Source organism: Cavia porcellus, unplaced genomic scaffold (assembly GCF_034190915.1).
Source record: "Cavia porcellus strain 051 isolate PalLab524CR breed Dunkin Hartley unplaced genomic scaffold, mCavPor4.1 scaffold_11, whole genome shotgun sequence".
Taxonomy (NCBI): Eukaryota; Metazoa; Chordata; class Mammalia; order Rodentia; family Caviidae; genus Cavia; species Cavia porcellus.
The window spans coordinates 44,280,394-44,299,617 of NW_026947494.1; the positions used below are offsets into that span (position 1 = coordinate 44,280,394).

At 43.6% G+C, this 19,224-nt stretch overlaps 1 protein-coding gene across 4 annotated transcripts in view; it reads left to right on the forward strand.

Moving 5' to 3' along the window:
* Positions 1 to 1,754: 1,754 nt before the first annotated feature.
* The window catches only part of LOC100731744 (baculoviral IAP repeat-containing protein 1-like), a 37,754-nt gene continuing 20,284 nt past the window's right edge, over positions 1,755 to 19,224 (forward strand). For 2 of the 4 annotated variants that reach the window (XR_010050478.1, XM_003470255.3), the window contains exons 1-6: positions 1,765 to 2,055; positions 9,870 to 10,437; positions 11,672 to 11,771; positions 14,436 to 14,517; positions 15,734 to 15,785; positions 17,556 to 17,675. Coding sequence is in view for 1 of the 4 variants with exons in the window: in XM_003470255.3 (XP_003470303.1) it covers positions 9,873 to 10,437; positions 11,672 to 11,771; positions 14,436 to 14,517; positions 15,734 to 15,785; positions 17,556 to 17,675 (919 nt within the window). In the remaining 3 variants the exon portion in view is untranslated. Of the gene's footprint in view, positions 2,056 to 9,869; positions 10,438 to 11,671; positions 11,772 to 14,435; positions 14,518 to 15,733; positions 15,786 to 17,555; positions 17,676 to 19,224 lie in introns of all 4 variants that reach the window. The other 2 variants (XR_010050480.1, XR_010050479.1) reach the window with 2 other exon arrangements.

The window sequence follows — 19,224 nt, forward strand, 5'->3', positions numbered from 1 at the left end:
TTTATCTTTCCGGGTAACCTGAGATCGTTTTCTGAGGTGCTTCTCTGGCACCTAGTCTTCTTGAGGCTAAATCTTGGCTTCCTGATTTATTCTTTCTAAACTGAAAGGCCAACATTCACATCACATTTATGTAGTTCCTAATTTGGTGTTTTCCCTGATACTGGGATCAAACCCAGGAGGCAAGTACTCTACCAGTAAGCTACTCCCCCTTATTTGACTCTTTTTTCTTTCTTTCTTTCTTTTTTTTTTTTTTTTTTGTGGTACTGGGGATTGAACTCAAGACCTTGCGCTTGCTAGGCAGGCGCTTATGCCACTGAGCTAAATCTCCAGCCCCTCCCTCGTTAGACTCTTAAACAATTGTTATAACCAATTTGCTATTTTAGTTTAGTTTAGTTTAGTTTTTGAGACAGGGTTTCACTGTTCAGTTCAGGCACTTTGTAGCCCAGACTGGCTTCAAACACACAGTCATCCTCCTGCCCCTGTGTGCTGGGATGACAGGCTTGTGCCATAATGCTCAGCCCCAGTTTGCTTTTAAATTTTCCACTTCTTAAACATGAATGGAAAATCAAGGATCTCTACACACTTGAAGAAATCTGGTAATGGGAAAAATAAACATCAAGGTAAATTATACCAATCATGGAAGAAATAGATAATTCAGCAAACAAAGGAGCTAGTATCATATGAAACATTCAAGAAGTTTGCATTGGATAAGAAAAATTAGATGTGAAAAAATGAAACAGAAGATGAGAACTGTGGGAAATTGGTGAAATTTTAAAATATTGAAATATTGGAAAACAAAAGAGGAAATCCAGTAATTAGGGCAAAACCACTAAGACTATGTGTGAGGAAAAAAAGAACATAAGTGACTGACTAAATTCCCACCTAACAAGTGAGAATACCCCCCAAAAAGACAGAAATTGGCAAAGAAATGATAGAAGATAACTTGAGAGACTGAGGCAGGAGGCTCTCTATAAATTTTACCCCCCCCCCACATGATGACTTCAAGGGTAGCCTAAACTACATAATAAGACCCTGATTCAAACAAAACAAAACAAAAACCCTATACCTAGACACAATATTTGGGAATTTTATAACCTCACAGTTTAAAAGAAAATCCTAAAAGATACCAGAGTAGAAACTTGTCACCATCAAAGAAAAAGACACCAACAACATAACAACCAGTCTTTACCAACTTCAGAACAAATAGAGTTCACCAAAAAAAAAAAATGTGTGTACATGAGGCTGGGGATTTAGCTCAGTGGCATAAGCGACTGCCTTGCAAGTGTGCAGTCGTGAGTTTGATCCCCGGTACTGATAGAAACGAAAAAGACAAAAAAAAAAAAAATGTGTGTACACTTTAGGAAAAGAAAAACTCATACAAGTTTTTTATACCAGGAATCAAACTCATGACCTTACTCTTGCCAGGCAGGAATTGTGCCATTGAGCTGTATCCCAAGCCCAAAACTTATATAAATATTTTAATACTAAATGTATTCAGACATCATGAGATTAGTACGTTACCTTTTTACCTTTGGCCTCTACAGTTACAAAAGGCGCTCTCAGTGGTGTCCACCAGCTTCCTGACATTTATTACTACAGCAAACCCGTGTGTGGTCACCTTAGTCACTGAGATTGCTGCACACACATTTTTGATTTCTCCTCTCCTCTCAGGGCTGGCAGTGCAGTGGGTTTTCTGTGATGCATGGCATCCTGTAGCGTCTCTCACATGAGGGTGACCCTATCTGCGGAGGAAACAGTGTGCCATTTTCTTTTCCTGGAGTGGGTATACATTTGTTTGGTGGACTCTACTTTGTGGTGCAAGACTTGGTCGGTTTCGTGCTTCCTGTAGAGTCCAGACTGACCCTGCTTCCTCAAGACCGTACCAGTAACCTCTCCAATGTGCCATTTGTTTTCACTTTCAGTCCCTCCCCTAAAACTCTGCTCCCCGTTACCGGAGAAGCACAGGGCATCTTCCCTTGAGATGCACCCTCTCATTCTTCTTTCTTCAGCCAGCGCTCTCCCTCCAGGAACCAGGATCTGCGCACCGTCCATTTGGTGAGTAGAAATGCTTCTTCCACATCTCCCCTGGCCTCTTCCCATTCCTGCTCTTTTTTTTATTCTTTAAAGGGGCAGCCATCTTTAATGTTTCTAGCACAGGTTAACTATTGCAGGCTTTATTCACTGGCAGAAAGGCAAGCACACACAATTTAGTGTTCCCAGGTGGATGCCCGGCAGAGGAGCCACGTACATTTTCACAAAGGGTCATGTGACACAAATATACAAATATTCTGACACTTAGTATTCTTTTTTAATTTTAAAGATAAAAAAATAAAATTTCAAAACAAGAGAAGAGGGTAACAATGCTTAATACATTGCGCATTGGTATCTTTAAATTAGTTACTCTAAGTATGAGATACTTGCTTTCCATTGTCCAAACAATATTAGCACAAACCCTTCTTTTCAGACATGTAGTATTTTTAAATATTTTAAAGGACTGATAAAGTTGAATGTGTACAAAATATAAAACTGTTTACATTACAGGGAAATGATGAAAGTGTCGACAGACACTGCCATCAGGACGTGTTAAGATCTACAAGGGGAAATGCGTAATGTAAATGCAGGCAAGGGATACAAATAGGCAAAGAGCATAAATGCTCTGCTTCATGCATAACTTTGAAAATGAGTTTCAAGGGAGATGTTTTCACAATCCAACTTGGTCAGAACCTGTCCTGTAGCCTGGCAAAACCCCGTGAGAGTGGGCGCTGCCAGGGAGCAGGGAGCCAGCATTTGGTAGTGTACCAAAGCAGCCGTGCCGTGAGCCCTGTTGGGTGTGTGTGAACACAGCCGAGGTGAGCAGTTACAAACTTTATGCATGGTGACACTTCCTGGACACCTCTGCTGTGCCGGTGAAACAGTCAGCACAGATTCCTGGGTAGAGAGGCTCTGTAATGTCACCAGTGCCCTGCCATGCAGCACAGATGTGGAAGAGGCTCGTGGCCTTCAGAGGACTCGTTGTGCACACATAGATCAGGCTGCAGATGTGGCTGCATCGCTGTCTAGGGAATGACAGTACAGGCTTTTGCTCTAAGCTTCTATAGTGTCTGTAATCAAAAAAGGCATTCCATCCCTTTACAAGTAACAATCATTTGAGAAAAGACTACAGTTTCCTCCTGAGTGCTCCAAGGATCCACCTTGGGTTAGGAAGTGATGGGGACCCAGGCTCAGCTCTGCCTTGTGCAGAAGAAAGAGCCCATGGCTCCCTGAGGCCTGACTCTTGCTGCGCAAACCTACTGGAGAGGTGTGGTGCCTCTGGCATTGAAGGTCCCACCCTTCTGTGCACCCCTCTGTGGGAAGGCAGGAACACATGCAGTGACCCTAATGTGAACCCCAAAAAGTCCCTGGAAAGGACAGAATACCTTCTCAGATAGTGATCCTGCTGCAGTTCATAACCCTCACAGAAATGCAGTCCAGGTTTCCAACACTTGATCCTTAAATGTTCTCAAAGCCCTGCCAAGGGGATCACAGCGGCAGCCCTGTCCACCTTTACTGGCTGCCCTGGAAGGCAGGCCACCTGTCTGGCCAGCAAGCCCACACTGTTCACAGGAAGTGAGGGGACTGTGTGGTCTCAGAGCCCCATGGGGACACCTGGTCCCAAAGGCCAGGGATTACAGCTGCTGTTTCAGCCTCCTCCAAGAAAGCACTGGGCTCTGACTTCTGCACAATCCTGGCTCTTCTGTCTGTGTGTGTTCTTCTTGTTTCTCTCTTTGGAGGCAGCCTGGCGGGGAAGAGGGAGGACAGACCCTGGGGTCACATAGACGTGGGTTTAAATCCTGGCTCTGTGACATATTTTCCCTGTTGGTGTTCTTAGTACTTTTAGTCAAAGAACATCAGGTCTGGAAAGGGCCTCCAAAAATCATCTTTTCCCCCTGGAAATGGTCCCAGGACTAGCAAAACCAGCCACCAAGGTTAGTCACAACACTGATCTCAGTCAGAGTGCTGTGAGCTTGTGCTTAATTATCTCTGGAGAGGCCCCAGCTCTGTGGGCATTCACTGGCCAAGTGGAATGAATGTCCCAACACTTGATTAATGGGACACTGGCTAGGTTTGAGAGACCAGGGTATCTTGGAGGAGCTGTGATCAGTTTACATCACAGTGGTTCGTTACCTGGAGATGAAGCTGGTCTCATGGGACTATGAAAGGGTCCCAGGAACTAAGCTGCGCGAGGTTCTTCCTTTGGTCTGTCACAAGTTTTGAGCTTTATCAAAGCTTTAGGTAGGTGTACTACAGAGAGCCTCACAAGTTTCTATCGATCGTTCAACCTTTTGTCATTGCTGAAGATGGTACTGCGAATAGGATCACTGAAATAAATGTTTTACTTTATAACATTTTTATTTTAAAGAGAATAAAACCAAGCAAAATAAAACAGAATAAAACCAATCAAAACAAACCAGTGTGACACAGAACTTCAAAACAATAGGAAATCAACAATGTTACCATAATACCTCTTGTTGTCTTCAAAATATTTTAGACATAATAAAAATCAAACAGAACAGAACAGAATAGAACCAACAAAAACAAAACAATGCATGTAATAAAGGACTTCAAAACAAGATAATAGTAAATCCAAAATGGCTGCAATAATATATCTTGTCATTCTTGACATAGCTGCCCAAGCCATCAGATATAATAAAATCAAACAAAACAAAACAGAATAAAACCCAACCCAACAAGCAATGAAAGTGACACAGAACTTCACAACAAGATAGTAGGGAATTAACAATGGCTACCACCTTCAGAAGGAGATCCCCTATAGATGCTATATTGTATATTTTTATCCTTTGAATTGATGATCAGACTACCAGGTTTAGACCTGCAAAGTCAGTGAAACACTAAACACTAAAAGCATGAAGTTGTATTTTACCTCAATAGCCATCATTGTAGCCTGTGCTTCTCTGGTTCAGCCAGTTGCTTACAGTGGGGGAGGGGAGGTTATTTGACTGTTCCTGTTTCCCGGCCTGTGTGCTGGTAAGGAACCAGCTCTCCCCCTACCAGCCCATGCATGGCACCTATTTGCAGAAAGGGCTTGCTTTTTGGTGACTTCTTGTTCTCTTCCCCTGCAGTCTGCTACTTTATCAGTTAAATGATATTAAAGGCTTTATCTGGGAGGGAGAAATGTTTCACACTTGGTGCCAGGCTGGTTGCTAGTTTGAGTTCACTTAAGTACTGAAATTCTTCTTAAGAGGAAGCACTTCTCAGTAGAACCTGAATGTGGTAGCTCCAAAGCCAGAGGAAATAGCTAAGTTTAGAGGAAGTTAGCCAAGAATACTGTATGTTTGCTGGTGTTGTGAAAACAAAGTAAGCAAGGAAGAATGCCCACCTGACAGTTTGTCCTGCTACTACTAAAGTGCTGGTCTGATGGGGTCCTGCCTGTCCTCCTGTGGGTGATCACCAAAGACTCATTGTCTGGAGAGACCATCACGAGACAACAGAAAGAACCATTTACAAGCAAGATAACCTGTGGAGTAATGTAGAGTGCTTCCTAAAGAACCACTGCTATAATGAACCTTACCAGAGACCAAGAAGCTCTTTCTTTTTGATTAGGTACCATCTCGTGCTTCAAATGAAAGGGCATGCTTGGTCTTAATATAGGACTTCAACTCACAACAGGTTTTGCAGAAGTGCAGGTGATGGGCAAATTCCAAATTGGATGAGCTAGGTAACATTCTGGGTATAGGAAATCTATCACTTAACTTTACCTATAAGTGAGGTGGCTGAAATGTTAAGAATGCGAACAAGGGCCTTTGAACTGGTTCCATCATGCTACTAGGGCTCCTGATTTCACATCTTTGACCTAAGAGACACTGTGACAGGAGGTCTCTGACCACTCAGACTCCTCATGTTGGGAGAGGAGCGCAGGAACCGTTGCAGGCAGAGCAGCCCATCTGCTCTGCGTGTGTGAGAAGATCAGTACTGTCCCTAAGAAAAGAAACAGTTGAATAAAAGAGACATTAAAATGTCAGGGACTAGCCAGTCAGGTGGAAGTGTTCTGACGGATAATTAGAATGGCATGAAAGGGCTGGGGTGTAGCTTGGTGGTGAAGCATTTTCCTAGCAAGTGCAAAGCCCTGGCATCAGGCCCCATCACATCAAAATAAAACAAGGAAATAACATGAAAAAGGAAGGAAATGGAGGCACAGCAAAATGTTAACATATCACTGTAAGATGGTTTATATAGTGCAGTGGTGAATCTTTTGTTTTTTAATAGTATATTTTTATGAAAAAATTTCAAAGCAAAATAATTGGAGAATAATAGTTAACACATTGCATATTGTTATCTTTAAATAGTTACGCAGAGTACAAGATATACATGTAAAAAATTTTCCAAATGGTATGAGCACAAGCCTTTCTTTTCAATGAACTAAGAGAAACTAGTAGTATAACCATCTTGTACTTTTTTTCCTTTACCTTTCCTTCCTTTCCTCTTTCCCCCACACTAGTTCCTCTTTCCTTTTGAACAGGTCCTTCCCATTTCACAATATTGTAAATTTTTGACCTTATTTACTCTTTCGGTTTCTCAAACCAGGAACATATGATGTTTACACATGTGAGTCTGATTTATTTCACATGTGAGTATGGTCTTGAGTTACATCCATTTACCTAGAGATGTCTCAAGCTTAACTTTCTTTATGACTGAGTCATGCTCCATTGTATAAAAATATCACATCTTTTTTTACCCATTCCTCACCTGATGGGCATTTGGGTATTTCCAAGATTTAGCTATTACAAATTGGGCTACTATAAACATGGGTGCACATATATCACTGTGGTATGATCTTTTTAATTCTTCTGGGAAGGTACCCAGAAGGGTAATAGCTGGATTGAATGGGACCTATAGTCCTAGTTCTTTGAGGAATCTCCACACTGATTTCCACAGTGGTTATACTAGTCTACACTTCTACCAGCAGTGGAAAAGGGTTCCTTTTTCCCGATAGCCCCAGCAGCATTTGTTAGACTCTCTCTCTCTTTCTCTCTATACTGGGGATTGAACTCATGACCTTACACTTGCCAGGCAAGCACTTGTGCCACTGAGCTAAATCCCCAGCCACATTTGCGTCTCTTTAATGATGAGCCTTTTAAAGATGAGTGCCAACCTGCAATCCTGTGTGGGTATGGTGGCACACACTTATAATCCCAGCACTCAGGAGGCAGAGGCAAGGGGATCACCATGAGTTCAAGTTCAGCCTGAACTACGCAGAGAGACCCTGTCTCAAGAAAAAACAAAGCAGGACTAGGGATTTAGCTCAGCAGTGTAAGCACCTGCCTAGCAAGCATGAGAGCGTGAGTTTGATCCCTGGTACTAAAAATAAATAAATAAACATAAAAAAGAAAAAGAAAAAACAAAGTACAACTCCAAACCCATTTGTTTATCACAAAATGCCAGCACTGCAATTAAATCTGAGTACTGAGGTTTTAATTTAGGAAAAACAACTTAAACATTACCGTCTTTTGTCTTTAAAAAACAACAACACAGCAACAAGCACCACCACTGATGGAGTGGTTAGGTGGTCTGTCTGCTCCAACCTTTCCTCATACCGTCCAAGACCACAATAGATTTCTAATTTACTGTAATGACACAAATCTGTCCCTTCAAAGCAATCTGCTGTGAAGAAGAGGCTGGTGAGTTCTGGTGCTACCCTTGCCAGGGACCTGAAGACCTTTGTACTGGTAAAGATAAAATAGCCTGAGAGTGGCAGGAAAACCTCACTGGCATTTTGGACCAGAATGCAAATGCATTGCTGAGTGCAGGCCTGCTGATGAGAAGTCAGGGGGTGCCCATCTGGTGAATGTGATGGGACAGTGCCGCTGTGGCTGCAGGAGCGAGACATTTCCACAGGAAACACGTGCTCGGAGTGCACTTTAGCGCTGTTCACAACCCCAAGTGTAAACAAACCCGGTGTGGACAAGTAGGGAGATGAACTGTAATACAGCCACAGAACGGAGCAGGGTTTGACCACGAAAAGGAACGCTACCCTAGTACCTAATAGGTGTGACCCCGGGCTGACCCTTAATGTTAAACGAATGTGCCTAGACATCAATTGTTTAGGAAAAACAACTTAAACATTAGTGTTTAAGAGAAAAATGATAGAGAATTTCAAGACACAATAGAGATTAACAATGGTAACCATATTGTGCATTGTTGTTTTCAAAGTGCTTTTTTTTTCTGGTATCAGGAATCAAACTCAGCACCTTGCGCTTACCAGGCAGGCGCTGTGCCATTGAGCTACATCCCCAGCCCTCAAAGACCACAGGTTGTATGATTTATATGAAATGTTGGCAATAAGTATATTTCTTGTTATTATTGAATTTTTATTTCCTTTTTTTTGAGGTAGGGCCTCTCATGTAGTTCAGGCTTGTTTTGAACTCATTCGTTATGTAGACCACACTGGCCTTGAACTTGTAGTGATCCTTCTGCCTCAGCCCCCTCACTGCTGGGATTGCAAGTGTGTGCCCTCACATCTGGCTCAAAATAAATATATAGAGAGTAGATTAGTCCTGGCATAGGGCTGGGTGGGTGTAGGAAACATAGGAAGTTACTGCTAATGAACACAGCATTTCTTTGGGGAGTGATAAGTTTAAAATTGATTGTGGTGATGACTGCACAAGGCTACGACTATGTTCAGCTCTATAAAGTAATAAATTTTAAATGGGTGATTTATGGTATGTTGATTATATCTCAATAAAGTTGTGATTTAAAAAGTAGGGAGTGACCCAAAGTGGGACATTTTAAGAGCAAACTTTATGTAAGTGTTGTGTCATCTTTCATTGACACATTGTTAGAATGAATGTGATATCTGAATTAACACATCCCTTGCCCAACCCTTTAAGAAAAGATTTCATGCAGAAAATCTGGTCTTCATCTGATTTTAATGAGTGATGTAAGATGAGAATCCTTTTTTTTTTTTTTTGGTCTTTTTTGAGACAGGGTCTCACTATGTAGTTAAGGCTGGCCTTGAACTCATGGCCTGGAACTCGCAGCAACCCTCCTGCCTCAGCCCTCTGAGTGTGGGGATTACAGGCATGTGCTACCACACTCAGCTGAGAACTTTAGAATTATCTAAGCCTATCCAACTATGTATTCAATAGGTAACAGTACAAGATATTTAGGAAACAGCCAAGAGATTCAGCCCTAATTAAGGACATAGTAGATGCAGATGTTCTAGTATGATAAACTGTTTATTAAAAAATACGGTAGAAGCTGGGGGTGATAGTGAACACCTGTGATCCCAGCACTCTGGGAGGCTGAGGCAGGAGGATCACAGGTTCAAGGCTGGCCTGGGCAACTTAACCACTTAACAAGACCCTGTCTCAAAAGTAAAAAGATTAAAAAGCCTGGGATGTAGCTCAATGAAAAACCCTGTGTTCAATCCCCAGTACAAAAAACTCCAGAAGTCCAAAAAGCATGCGACTGCCTCAGTCATTATTCTTTGGGAAATGTAGCCTGGGAAATAAAGACTAAGAACAAAGACTTTGTTCTAAGCATATTGAACTTTGTTGATGAAGAGAAAAATGGCAACAACCTAAGTGTCCTACATGAAGCCATTCAAAAGTACATAGAGCTATGTATTTATCAATATGATGATGTTTTATATTTTTTGATTAGGTAAGTAGTTTATAAAGTGAAATGCATAGCATCTATAGCCATAATTATGGGGCCTCTTGAGCTTGTGCACAGAGCACTACGGCTTGGAAAGTGGACACTGAGAACAATGTTTTAAAAATGAGTAATTTCATCAAACCGTTGCTGTGGAGCACACGCTTTCCCCTGCGTTTGTGCCTCCTTGACAGGGACGCTAACCCCTCTTGTTTCAGAAAATGAGCGCCCTGGGCGAGGCGGAGGAGAGGATCTCCCAGTTTGACTACAGCCTGGCCCCGGAAATGTCGGCGCTCCTGGGCGTGGACGCCTTGGCCTTCATGAAGCTGCGGGAGGAGAAGGAGCACAGAGAGCGGGCGCGGATGCGCAAGAGCTTCAACCCCCGGATGCGCAGCGAGGCCCGCCGGCTGAGGACCTTCGCCACCTACCACCCGTACAGCTCCTGGACGCCGCAGGACATGGCAGCAGCGGGCTTTTACTTCACCGGGGTGAAGTCCGGGGTTCAGTGCTTCTGCTGCAGCTTGATCCTCTTTGGCTGCAGCTGCAGGAAGGTCCCCGTGGAGCACCACAGGGAGTTCCGCCCGGGCTGCCCCTTCCTGCTGGGCAGGGACGTGGGTAACTTCAGCAAGTATGACGTGCGGGTGAAGACCCCAGGCAAGGAGCCCAGCGGTGGCCGAGCGAGGTACCGCGAGCAGGAGGCCAGGCTCGCGTCCTTCGAGAACTGGCCCTTCTACGTCCACGCAGTGTCCCCGCGGGGCCTCGCAGCTTCCGGCTTCGTCTTTACAGGTAACTTGAAATCATCTCCTACAGGGCTTCTCCCTAAGTTTTAACTTGAGGTTCCATGCTTTGGTTGCTCTTGAGCTGCTTTGTGAATCCTTCATTGCTTCTTTAATGTGTTGTATTAGACAAAAATCTATTTTGTTAAAATTCTGCTTCAAGCAGAGTGTGGTGGTACAGGCCTGTAGTCCGGCACTTGCAAGGCTGAAACAGGAGGATTGCCCAGAATTTTAAGCCAGTCTGGGCTATACAGTGAGTTAAAAGCCAGCCTGGACTACATAGCATGATCCTGACTCACTAAATAAATAAATAAAATAAAAACAAGCGAAAAAACCCCACCAAAATTCCACTTCAGTAATTTTTCTTGATTTTTTTTGTGCACCTTGTGTTAATTCGTCAAAGCTATATAAAACCAGAGGACGATCTTTCCATATATAGGGGCCTTAGGTGACACAGACTGTGTTCTTTAGGCTCTGATGCTGCTGTTCAATCCCAGTATCCTCAGGAATAAGGAGCTCTTCACTGCTCTCAAATAAGCTTCCTTTGATTTTTAAAATTCCTACAGTTTTTGAAGGTGTTTTAAAAAATCAATCTCTTTGTGTCTCTGTGTCTCTGTCTCTTTGTCTGTCTCTGTCTCTCTGTCTGTCTCTCTGTCTGTCTCGTGTCTCTGTCTCTCTCTCTCTCTCTCTCTCTCTCTCTCTCTCTCTCTCTCTCTCTCTCTCGGTACAGGGGATCAAACAATGTCACACTTGCCAGGCAGGTGCATGTGCCGCTGAGCTATGTCCCAGCACCTATGTGTTTATGTCTTGGCCTCACCATGGATGCTGACAGGCGACTGAGGCTTCCTAAGAGTGACTGTGGCTTACTGAGCGGCTGCTTCATGCGAGGCGCGGATGAACTCCAATTCCGCGCCAACCCATTTGCCCCTTTCTTTCCCAAGTCACAGTTGTTTTCATCAAGACTCAGAGACCTTTGAGTTTTTGTTTTCACCAAGAATCAAAAAAAGGGCCTGCATTTTACAGAATCGCTGTGGAGAAACTAACAGCGAAGGTTTGCAGCTGCGGAGCTCAGTGGACTGCATGTGCACATGCCGGGGCTCGTGGGGCGCAGCAGGGCTGACCGGGTGGCCGAGCGCTCCTGGAGGAACAGCATGCGGGGCAGCTGGGCCCTGAGGAGAGCTGTCACCTCCCGGGGCCCCTCAGGGCCGCTGCTGGCCCACTGAGCCGCTGTCCTGTGTCCACAGGTCACAGGGACACCGTGCAGTGCTTCTCCTGCGGCGGATGCTTAGGAAACTGGGAAGAAGGAGACGATCCCTGGCAGGAACATGCCAAGTGGTTTCCCAAGTAAGAGCTTGCATGTTTTTCTGCTAATACTGCTCAGGTCTGCTTTTGTGTTGTGCTTTTTTCCTTTGTTTGTTTCATTTTGCTTTGTTCGTTTTATCTGGCAGTGCTGGGGATTGAACCCCGGGGATGCTCTACCACTGAACCTTTCATTTTATATTTTAATTTTGAGACAGGGTCTTGCTAAGTTGCTGAGGCCAGGATCAAACTTGGAGTCCTCCAGCTTCAGACTCCTCAGTAGCTGTGATTACAGGTGTGTAGAAACACACCCCTCTACGTTTTTTAGTTTTCTATAGAGACAAAGACAAAGAACCTTGCTGGAGTATCCACTTCAGGTTGAATTACTCCCTCTCCAAAATTGGACCACCCCAGAATTATCCAGGTAGAAGAGGCCTAGTTATACCATGAGAAGTTTGAAGTTTGTGACCCTAAACAGTTTTTGAACATTATTTTATTATGCCAAATACCAAGGTATGTTTTGCCAGGTAGAAGTTTCCATGATTTACCTTAATTAGGAAGATACTTTGCATAGGCCTAATGAACAGTGACTGAAAAGGAAGTTAGAAAGTAAGTGAAATGTGTAAGACATTACAGCTCGGCTGGACACGGCAGCACATGTTAGGAAGCTAAGGCAGGAGGATTGCCAGAAGTTTGAAGTTTGAGGCCAGTCTGGACTACATAGTGAGTTCAAGATCAGCCTGCACTATGTAGCAAGACCTTGTCTCAAAGAAAGAAAGAAAGAGAGAGAGAGAGAAAGAACCTCCCAGCACAGCAAAGCAACAACAAAACTGAGAGCTAAGCGTGGCAGCACATGCCTGTAATCTCAGCACTTGGGAAGCTGAGGCAGGAGGATTGCCTTAAGTTTAAGACCAGCCTGGCTGGACATACTCAGTTCAAGACCAGCCTGAATAACATAGTGACTCTATCTAAAAGTAAAGTAAAATAAAATATTATTATAAATCATTGTACACACTTGTGAAAATGCACTGAATGAAAATGTTTTCTATCAGAAACTCAGCTTTTATTACTACAGTGGTCTTTAAGTTCCCTACTTAGAAAAGAAAAATGTTAGCCAGATGTGGTGATACATGGCTGTGGTCCTAGCACTTGGGAGGCTGAGGCAGGCACATCACTGTGAGTTTGAATCCAGCCTAGCTACATAGTGAGACCCTGTCTCAAAAGAGAGAAAGAGAGAATGAAATGTATTTATTTTTTGTATTTTGACTATTTTTAATACTATCATTACTAGTATCTTCTACATGACTTTGTTTATAGATTATTTTAGTAAATTTTTAAACTTTAATTTTGGAGAGAATAATATAGTGAATGTTTGTTTCAACACATGGCCAAATCATATGTCGCCCACCTTTCTCCCCCTGGAATTAATATTAGCCAGATTATTGTAAAGCCAACCCCAGCTAGTTCATAATGTTAATATTTTAGTATATAGCTAAATTCTAAGAATATGTCTTAAAAACCATAACTACAATATCACTAAGTCTCCTTGAAAAATACCAACCGAGTCAGAGCTCCAGCGCTGTCACCCTCCCTCTTTCTCTTGCAGTTTTTATTCATCACCTTCACCATCTCCCCCACCCATTAATTCAGGAAAGAATCTAAATTCTCTGCCATGTAAAGTTGCCTGTTCTCTAGATTTGGCTGACTGTATTTCTGTGGCACGAGTTAATATTTCCTACTTTGTTTTTTTTTTTTGAGACGGGTCCCACTATGTAGTTGAAGTTGGCCTTGGACTCACTGTGTAACCTAGGTGGCCTCAAACTCATGGCGATCCTCTTGTCTCAGTCTCCTGACTGCTGGGATTACAGATGTGCGCCACTACACTGGGTGGGCTGTGTTCCTCTAGTTTCTCTGTTCCAATAACCTGACCCTTGGATTAGTTGTTTGAAAAGGTTCAGGTTCTCTTTTCTTGAACAAACCTCTGTCTACTGCTTGTGAGAAAGTGGCTGGTTAGATTCTGGATCAGCCCTACAAGGACTGGGCAGGTGTTTACATCTGTAAGTCATCTTGTACTGGGCAGCCAGGCAAACAAAAAGGGAGGGTAACTATGATAGCTAAGTAGAAAAGGCAACATGAACTATAACAGATGTATCAAAGCCTTTTAGAATAACTAGGTGTGGTGGCGCACACTTGTAATCCCAGTTGTTTGAGTGGCTGATGCAGGAGGATCAGAGTTTCAGGGCCTGCCTGGGCAATGCAGCAAGACCTGACCTCAAAGGAGGACAAAAAGGGGCTGAGATATGTGTAGGTCAGTGGTACAGCGCTTGTCTAAGATACAGGAGGCCCTGGGTTTAATTCCCAGCACTGCAAAAACAAACAAACATGCAAACAAAAACATTGTAATGCCTCAAATTAGATAAGGGCTTGTTTGAAAATCTATAGAATAAATTATGAAGCAATAGATATTATAGGTTGGTTTTGTGAGTTGGGGGAGAGATAATCTGAAGATTTAATTTTAAATAACCACACATGTTATTGCTGATAAGAATAAACAGTAACTCATCAGAACAGTGACAGTTCTCAAAGTAGGTTTCGTGGTAAAACATTTTGACAGTTTTATAGAAGGGTGACTTCAACAGTTCATTATGTTTAATGTGATCCACAACATTTATGTCACAGTGTAAAGTTTAATTACATTTTAAATTACAGATGTGAATTTCTTCAAAGTAAGAAGTCCTCAGAGGAAATTGCTCAGTATATTCAAAGCTACCAGGGATTTGTTGGCGTGACGGTAACTTATAAATGAGAATTATTTCCGCAGTCTGTCTTTTTTGATTGCCTAGTACCTGAATCCTAAGTGGAGAGGCATTCTTTTTATGTTGTGGGTTTTTTTCTTCTTTCCTTTCTCTTTGGATTCTTCTGCTTTTCATCTGCAGAGTAGTTAAAAAAAGAAAATGATGTTTTACATTCTTTTGCTACTCCAGAGCGCTTAGTAGTCCCTTTTCTAGGGACTGGAGAAAGCTGGCCTTTGACAGCTCTGCCTGCCCTTCTGATCATCACTCTGCAGCTGAGGCCATGCTCCCAGCGCTCTGCTGCTAGTAAGGTGCCCTGGCCTGGTAGCACTACCACTGAGGGCTCCTGCTGGGTCTTTAACCTGCAGGAGTCAGGGTTACAGGAAGTGAGCAGAAACCCAGGTCAAACTGGCTGAAACTACAAAGATTTATTTGCTATGTGAATCAGAAGACCAAAACCCTGTAAAGAGCATGGGCTGAATGCCAAGCATGGTGGCACATGCCTGGAATCCTGGCACTCAGAAGGCTGAGGCAGGAGGATCACTGTTTGAGGTCAGCCTGTGCAATATAGTCAATTCAAGGCTAGCTTGGACTTGAGACCCTGTCTCAAAATTTAAAAAAAAATAGAACAAAACAACAACATGCATGGAAAGTAGAGGAGGAAGAAATCTGGGTGCAGTTATCTCAGAGGGATTAGTTGCTCAGTGCATAACTCTTCTGAGTTCACTTTCCTTGTTACATCTTTCTTAATTAATCAAAATTCTGTGGTATCAAACGCAGTTCTGTTTGTAAGCTGTGAAAAGGGGCCTTCAGGAAGTTTCCCCCTGAGTTCCAGTACACATTTCACTGCTGCTGTTTTAAACTGCATTAAAAACATTTTCTAGCTGGGTGCCATGCATTTGTAATCCCAGCACTCTGGAAGGCTGAGGCAGGATGATCAAAAGTTGAGCTTAGCCTAGAAATTTAATAAACTTTGTCTTAAAATTTTAAAAAGGGCAAGGAATATAACTCAATGCAAAGGCCTGAGTTCAACTTCGAGTTCAAAAAATTTTTAAAATTCCCTAATTCAATTAAGGATATGCTTCTTTAACAACTCTGCCATTCTGCGTAACGAAACTCTTCATGGCAGGAGAGGAATGGTTTCAGGTCTTATTCCTAGATAGGTGTGTATCAAATAAGCTAAACAATTAGTAATATATATTTATTTTTCCTCAGGGAGAACATTTTGTGAATTCCTGGGTCAAAAGAGAATTACCTATGGCATCAGGTAAAAAGCCAGGTGTATTCCAAAGGCTTTGCTTGTTTATTTCTTCTTTTGCTTTCTTGCTCCCCATTGTGTTCCATGTTCTTGTTTGGTACTGAGGACTGAACCCAAAGCTACAGCCACCAGCCTTTTTATGTTTTGGGACAGGGCCGTGGAAGCTGCTAAGTGGCCCAGGGAGAGTTGGACTGCCTGTCCCCAGAGTGTGGGGACTCTCGGCCTGCTCCCGTCGTTTGCTTTCTAACACTTCCATCTTGCACCTTACTTTACAGCACCATAATTCTTTTCAGAAATCACTTTCATAAGAGCTATTTGCTCTCACGGAGTGACTCAGTTTTTAGTAAGGATGAGCCCAGGAAAATACGTTACGGTTGATTCCTCCACTAACCCTTTCCCTAAAAAAACTGAAGTTCCTGAATAAAGTGTTTTGAAAACATTCTCAAATGGCTCAGCATGGCAAGAGATGAATGAATGTTCACATTAGCTGTGAAATATCTAGCATGTGCCTGCGATCCCAGCACTCAGAAAGCTGAGGCCGGAGGACCGAGAGCTCAAGGTCAGCCTGAGAGCTACGGAGCAGGAGTCTGCCCCAAACAGAACAGAAGGGAATAGTGAGGCGATGGCAAGAGAGCTTCCATCTCGGGCTACCTGATGCCACAGCCCTGAAGCCCAGGCCAGCCCAAGGGAGCAGCCTGTGGGAGCCCCCCATGGTGACACCCAGAGAAGCAGGAACCCAGCTGCCTTTCTTTTATTCTTATTTCATGGGAATAAAACCCAACAAAACCAAACAAAACAAAATAAAACAAATAAAAAAAAGCAGTGAAAGTAATGGAGAACTTCACACCAGGATAATATGAAGTCAACAATGGCAACCCTAGTGTATCTTGTTATCTTCACAGTAGTTGTCCATTCCATCAGACATGGTAAATTCAAATAAAACAAAACAAAGTCAAATAAAACCAATCAAAGCAGAACATTGAATAAAACATAAAATAAACCAGAACAAAACAAAGCAATGAGAACAATATTGGATTTTAAAAACAAGAGAGAAGGAAATCCCCCATATTTGCTATATTGCATACTGTTACCTCTTAATAGATGCTCAGACTGATGGCCCCAGGCCTGCACGGTCAATCAAACCATACCAGCATTCGGTTGTTTTTGTACCTCAGTTGCTATCAGCTCAGCCTGTCGCTGAACCAGTCTCTGGCTTATGGTGGGGGCGCTTCTTGATTCTCAGCCCACGTGCTAGTTGACTCACAGGAGGGGCAATCGGGCGTCTCTCTTCCTGGGCCCCGCACGGTTTGCATGGCTTACAGGAAGGGCAAACTGGTTGCTTCTTGATGTGCTCCTGCCAGACCCAGCATGGCCTCTGCTGATTCACAGGAGGCCCTACTGCCTTTCTTAAGGGCACTTCTGGGGAAAAATCCTCTATCTCAGTCATGACACTGACCTTCGAAGGATAGAATTTCCTCTAGCTTTTCCTTGTTTTATTCTGGTGCTAGATGGTAAGGCAGTAATTTCAAGATGTGCTTCATTATGGCACATTTCAGACATATCCAGAACTAGGGTACTAGAATATGCACACCAAACATCCAAAACAACTTCCACGGTGCTAGCACTTGGCTAATCTCACTTCAGCCGCATCCTTTCCCGCTTCTCATGCTGTTATCCTGAGAACAGCTTGGTATCTTGGGTTGATGTCTGTAAATTCAGAGGGAACCTGCACTGTAGCCCAGTAACACTCACCGCTGTCCCCTGCTGATTTCTTTCAAGCTTATGACAACGACAGCGTCTTCGCCAATGAGGAGCTCCGACGGGACACTTTTAAGAGCTGGCCCGGAAAGTCCCCAGTAGCAGTGGCAGCCCTGGTCAAAGCAGGCCTCTTCTACAGAGGTGAGCAGCACCTCTCGCCAACCTACCTGCTTGGCCATTCAGACCCCATGTGGAGTTAGGAGTCCTGCACTGCGTTGATCTAGAGTCCACAAGCTTCCCTCTTTTTATCAGTCCTTTGGTGTCCCTTTTAAGTCTCCTCTCTATTCTCTATGTGGCTGAAAATAAGCCTCAGACTCAATTATCAGGGCTGGAAAGAATGCACTGACGCGAGGCAAGTGATCTCGACAAGGTTTTTCTCTACTTCTGCAGGAGGCTGCAAGCACGCGGTACCAGGTGCACAGGACAAAGGAAGGCCATCCGTTTTCTCCTGAAGGCAGCAGAAGCAGCTGGCCTTCGCATTTAGTGGCTGAACTTACTTCTCTTAGTTGACTAATTCAGGTGGGGGTTGAGGGTGTGCTCCCAGTAAGTCAGAGAGAACAGGTGTGGGGTTTGGGCTGCAAGTCCTTGGTTCTCATTTTGGAAACCAGCTGTGTTTGGGGAGAAGGTAGGTAGTCACCGTTTCTTAGAGCTCAGGAGATTAATGGGGGGGGGGAGTTGAGTAGATGCCAGAACATTTAAACCCCAAATGGAGTTGTTTTGGCCTTGTGCTTTGACAGAAAAGACTAGCCCTGTTTCTCACAATGCCCTCCCCCTTAGACATGAAACTCCAGACTTGAAAGCCTAACCTAGATGAACACTAAGTACATGACATCTTTTGTGATGATTATCAAGTCATTTCCTTTCTATATAATATTCTCCCTGCTCCTTGTCCCATACTTCTGCCTTAAAAGTCACATTTCTGTTTATATTTCCTTAACTACAGTTTAATTAAGTGGCCTTATGCACCTATAAATCAGAGCTGGAAGCTGGATGTGGTGGCACACACCTGTAATCCCAGCACTCAGGAGGCTGAGGCAGGAGAACTGCCATGACTCTGAGTTTACATAGTGAGTTCAAGGCCAGCCTGAACTACATGACAAGATCCTGTCTAAAAACAAGTAAAGAAAAAGAAAAGGTGAACTGGAAAACCTCACGTTTTCCCTGGGTGGTGATGTGCCCTGTTGAGATTGAGGCTTCTGTTGCTGTGGAAGAATGGGAGAGACCGGGAGGTGTGGATAGCAGTCTTTGCCACATTCAGTTCAGAGGAGAAAGTCAGTGATTTCTGCCTAGGCCTGCACAGCCAGCAGGGTCCTAAGAGGAAATGACAGGAGATTACGAAAACACAAGACACCTAGACAAGAGCTGGGACTGGGTGGGACCTGGCTTCTCTGATGGAGAGGCAGTGACAACTCAGCACATCTGAGTCTTTATTTGTACATGGTATAAAGGGGAAAGGCCACAAGGGGGCCAAAAGTGCAAAGTCTCAGTGTTTTGCTGAGAACACTGAAAGTGACACATCCTCAGAGCTTCTGTGCTGTATAACAGGGAGGAAACCAAGGCGGATACCTGCTGATATGTCACTGAGCTAGAAGACACCATGTTTCCATGGTCTGCCTCTGGCATTCCAGGTTCCTGGGACTGGCTTTGCTCTAATCCCAAGGAGTTCCCTGACCTCCAGCTCAGCCACTCA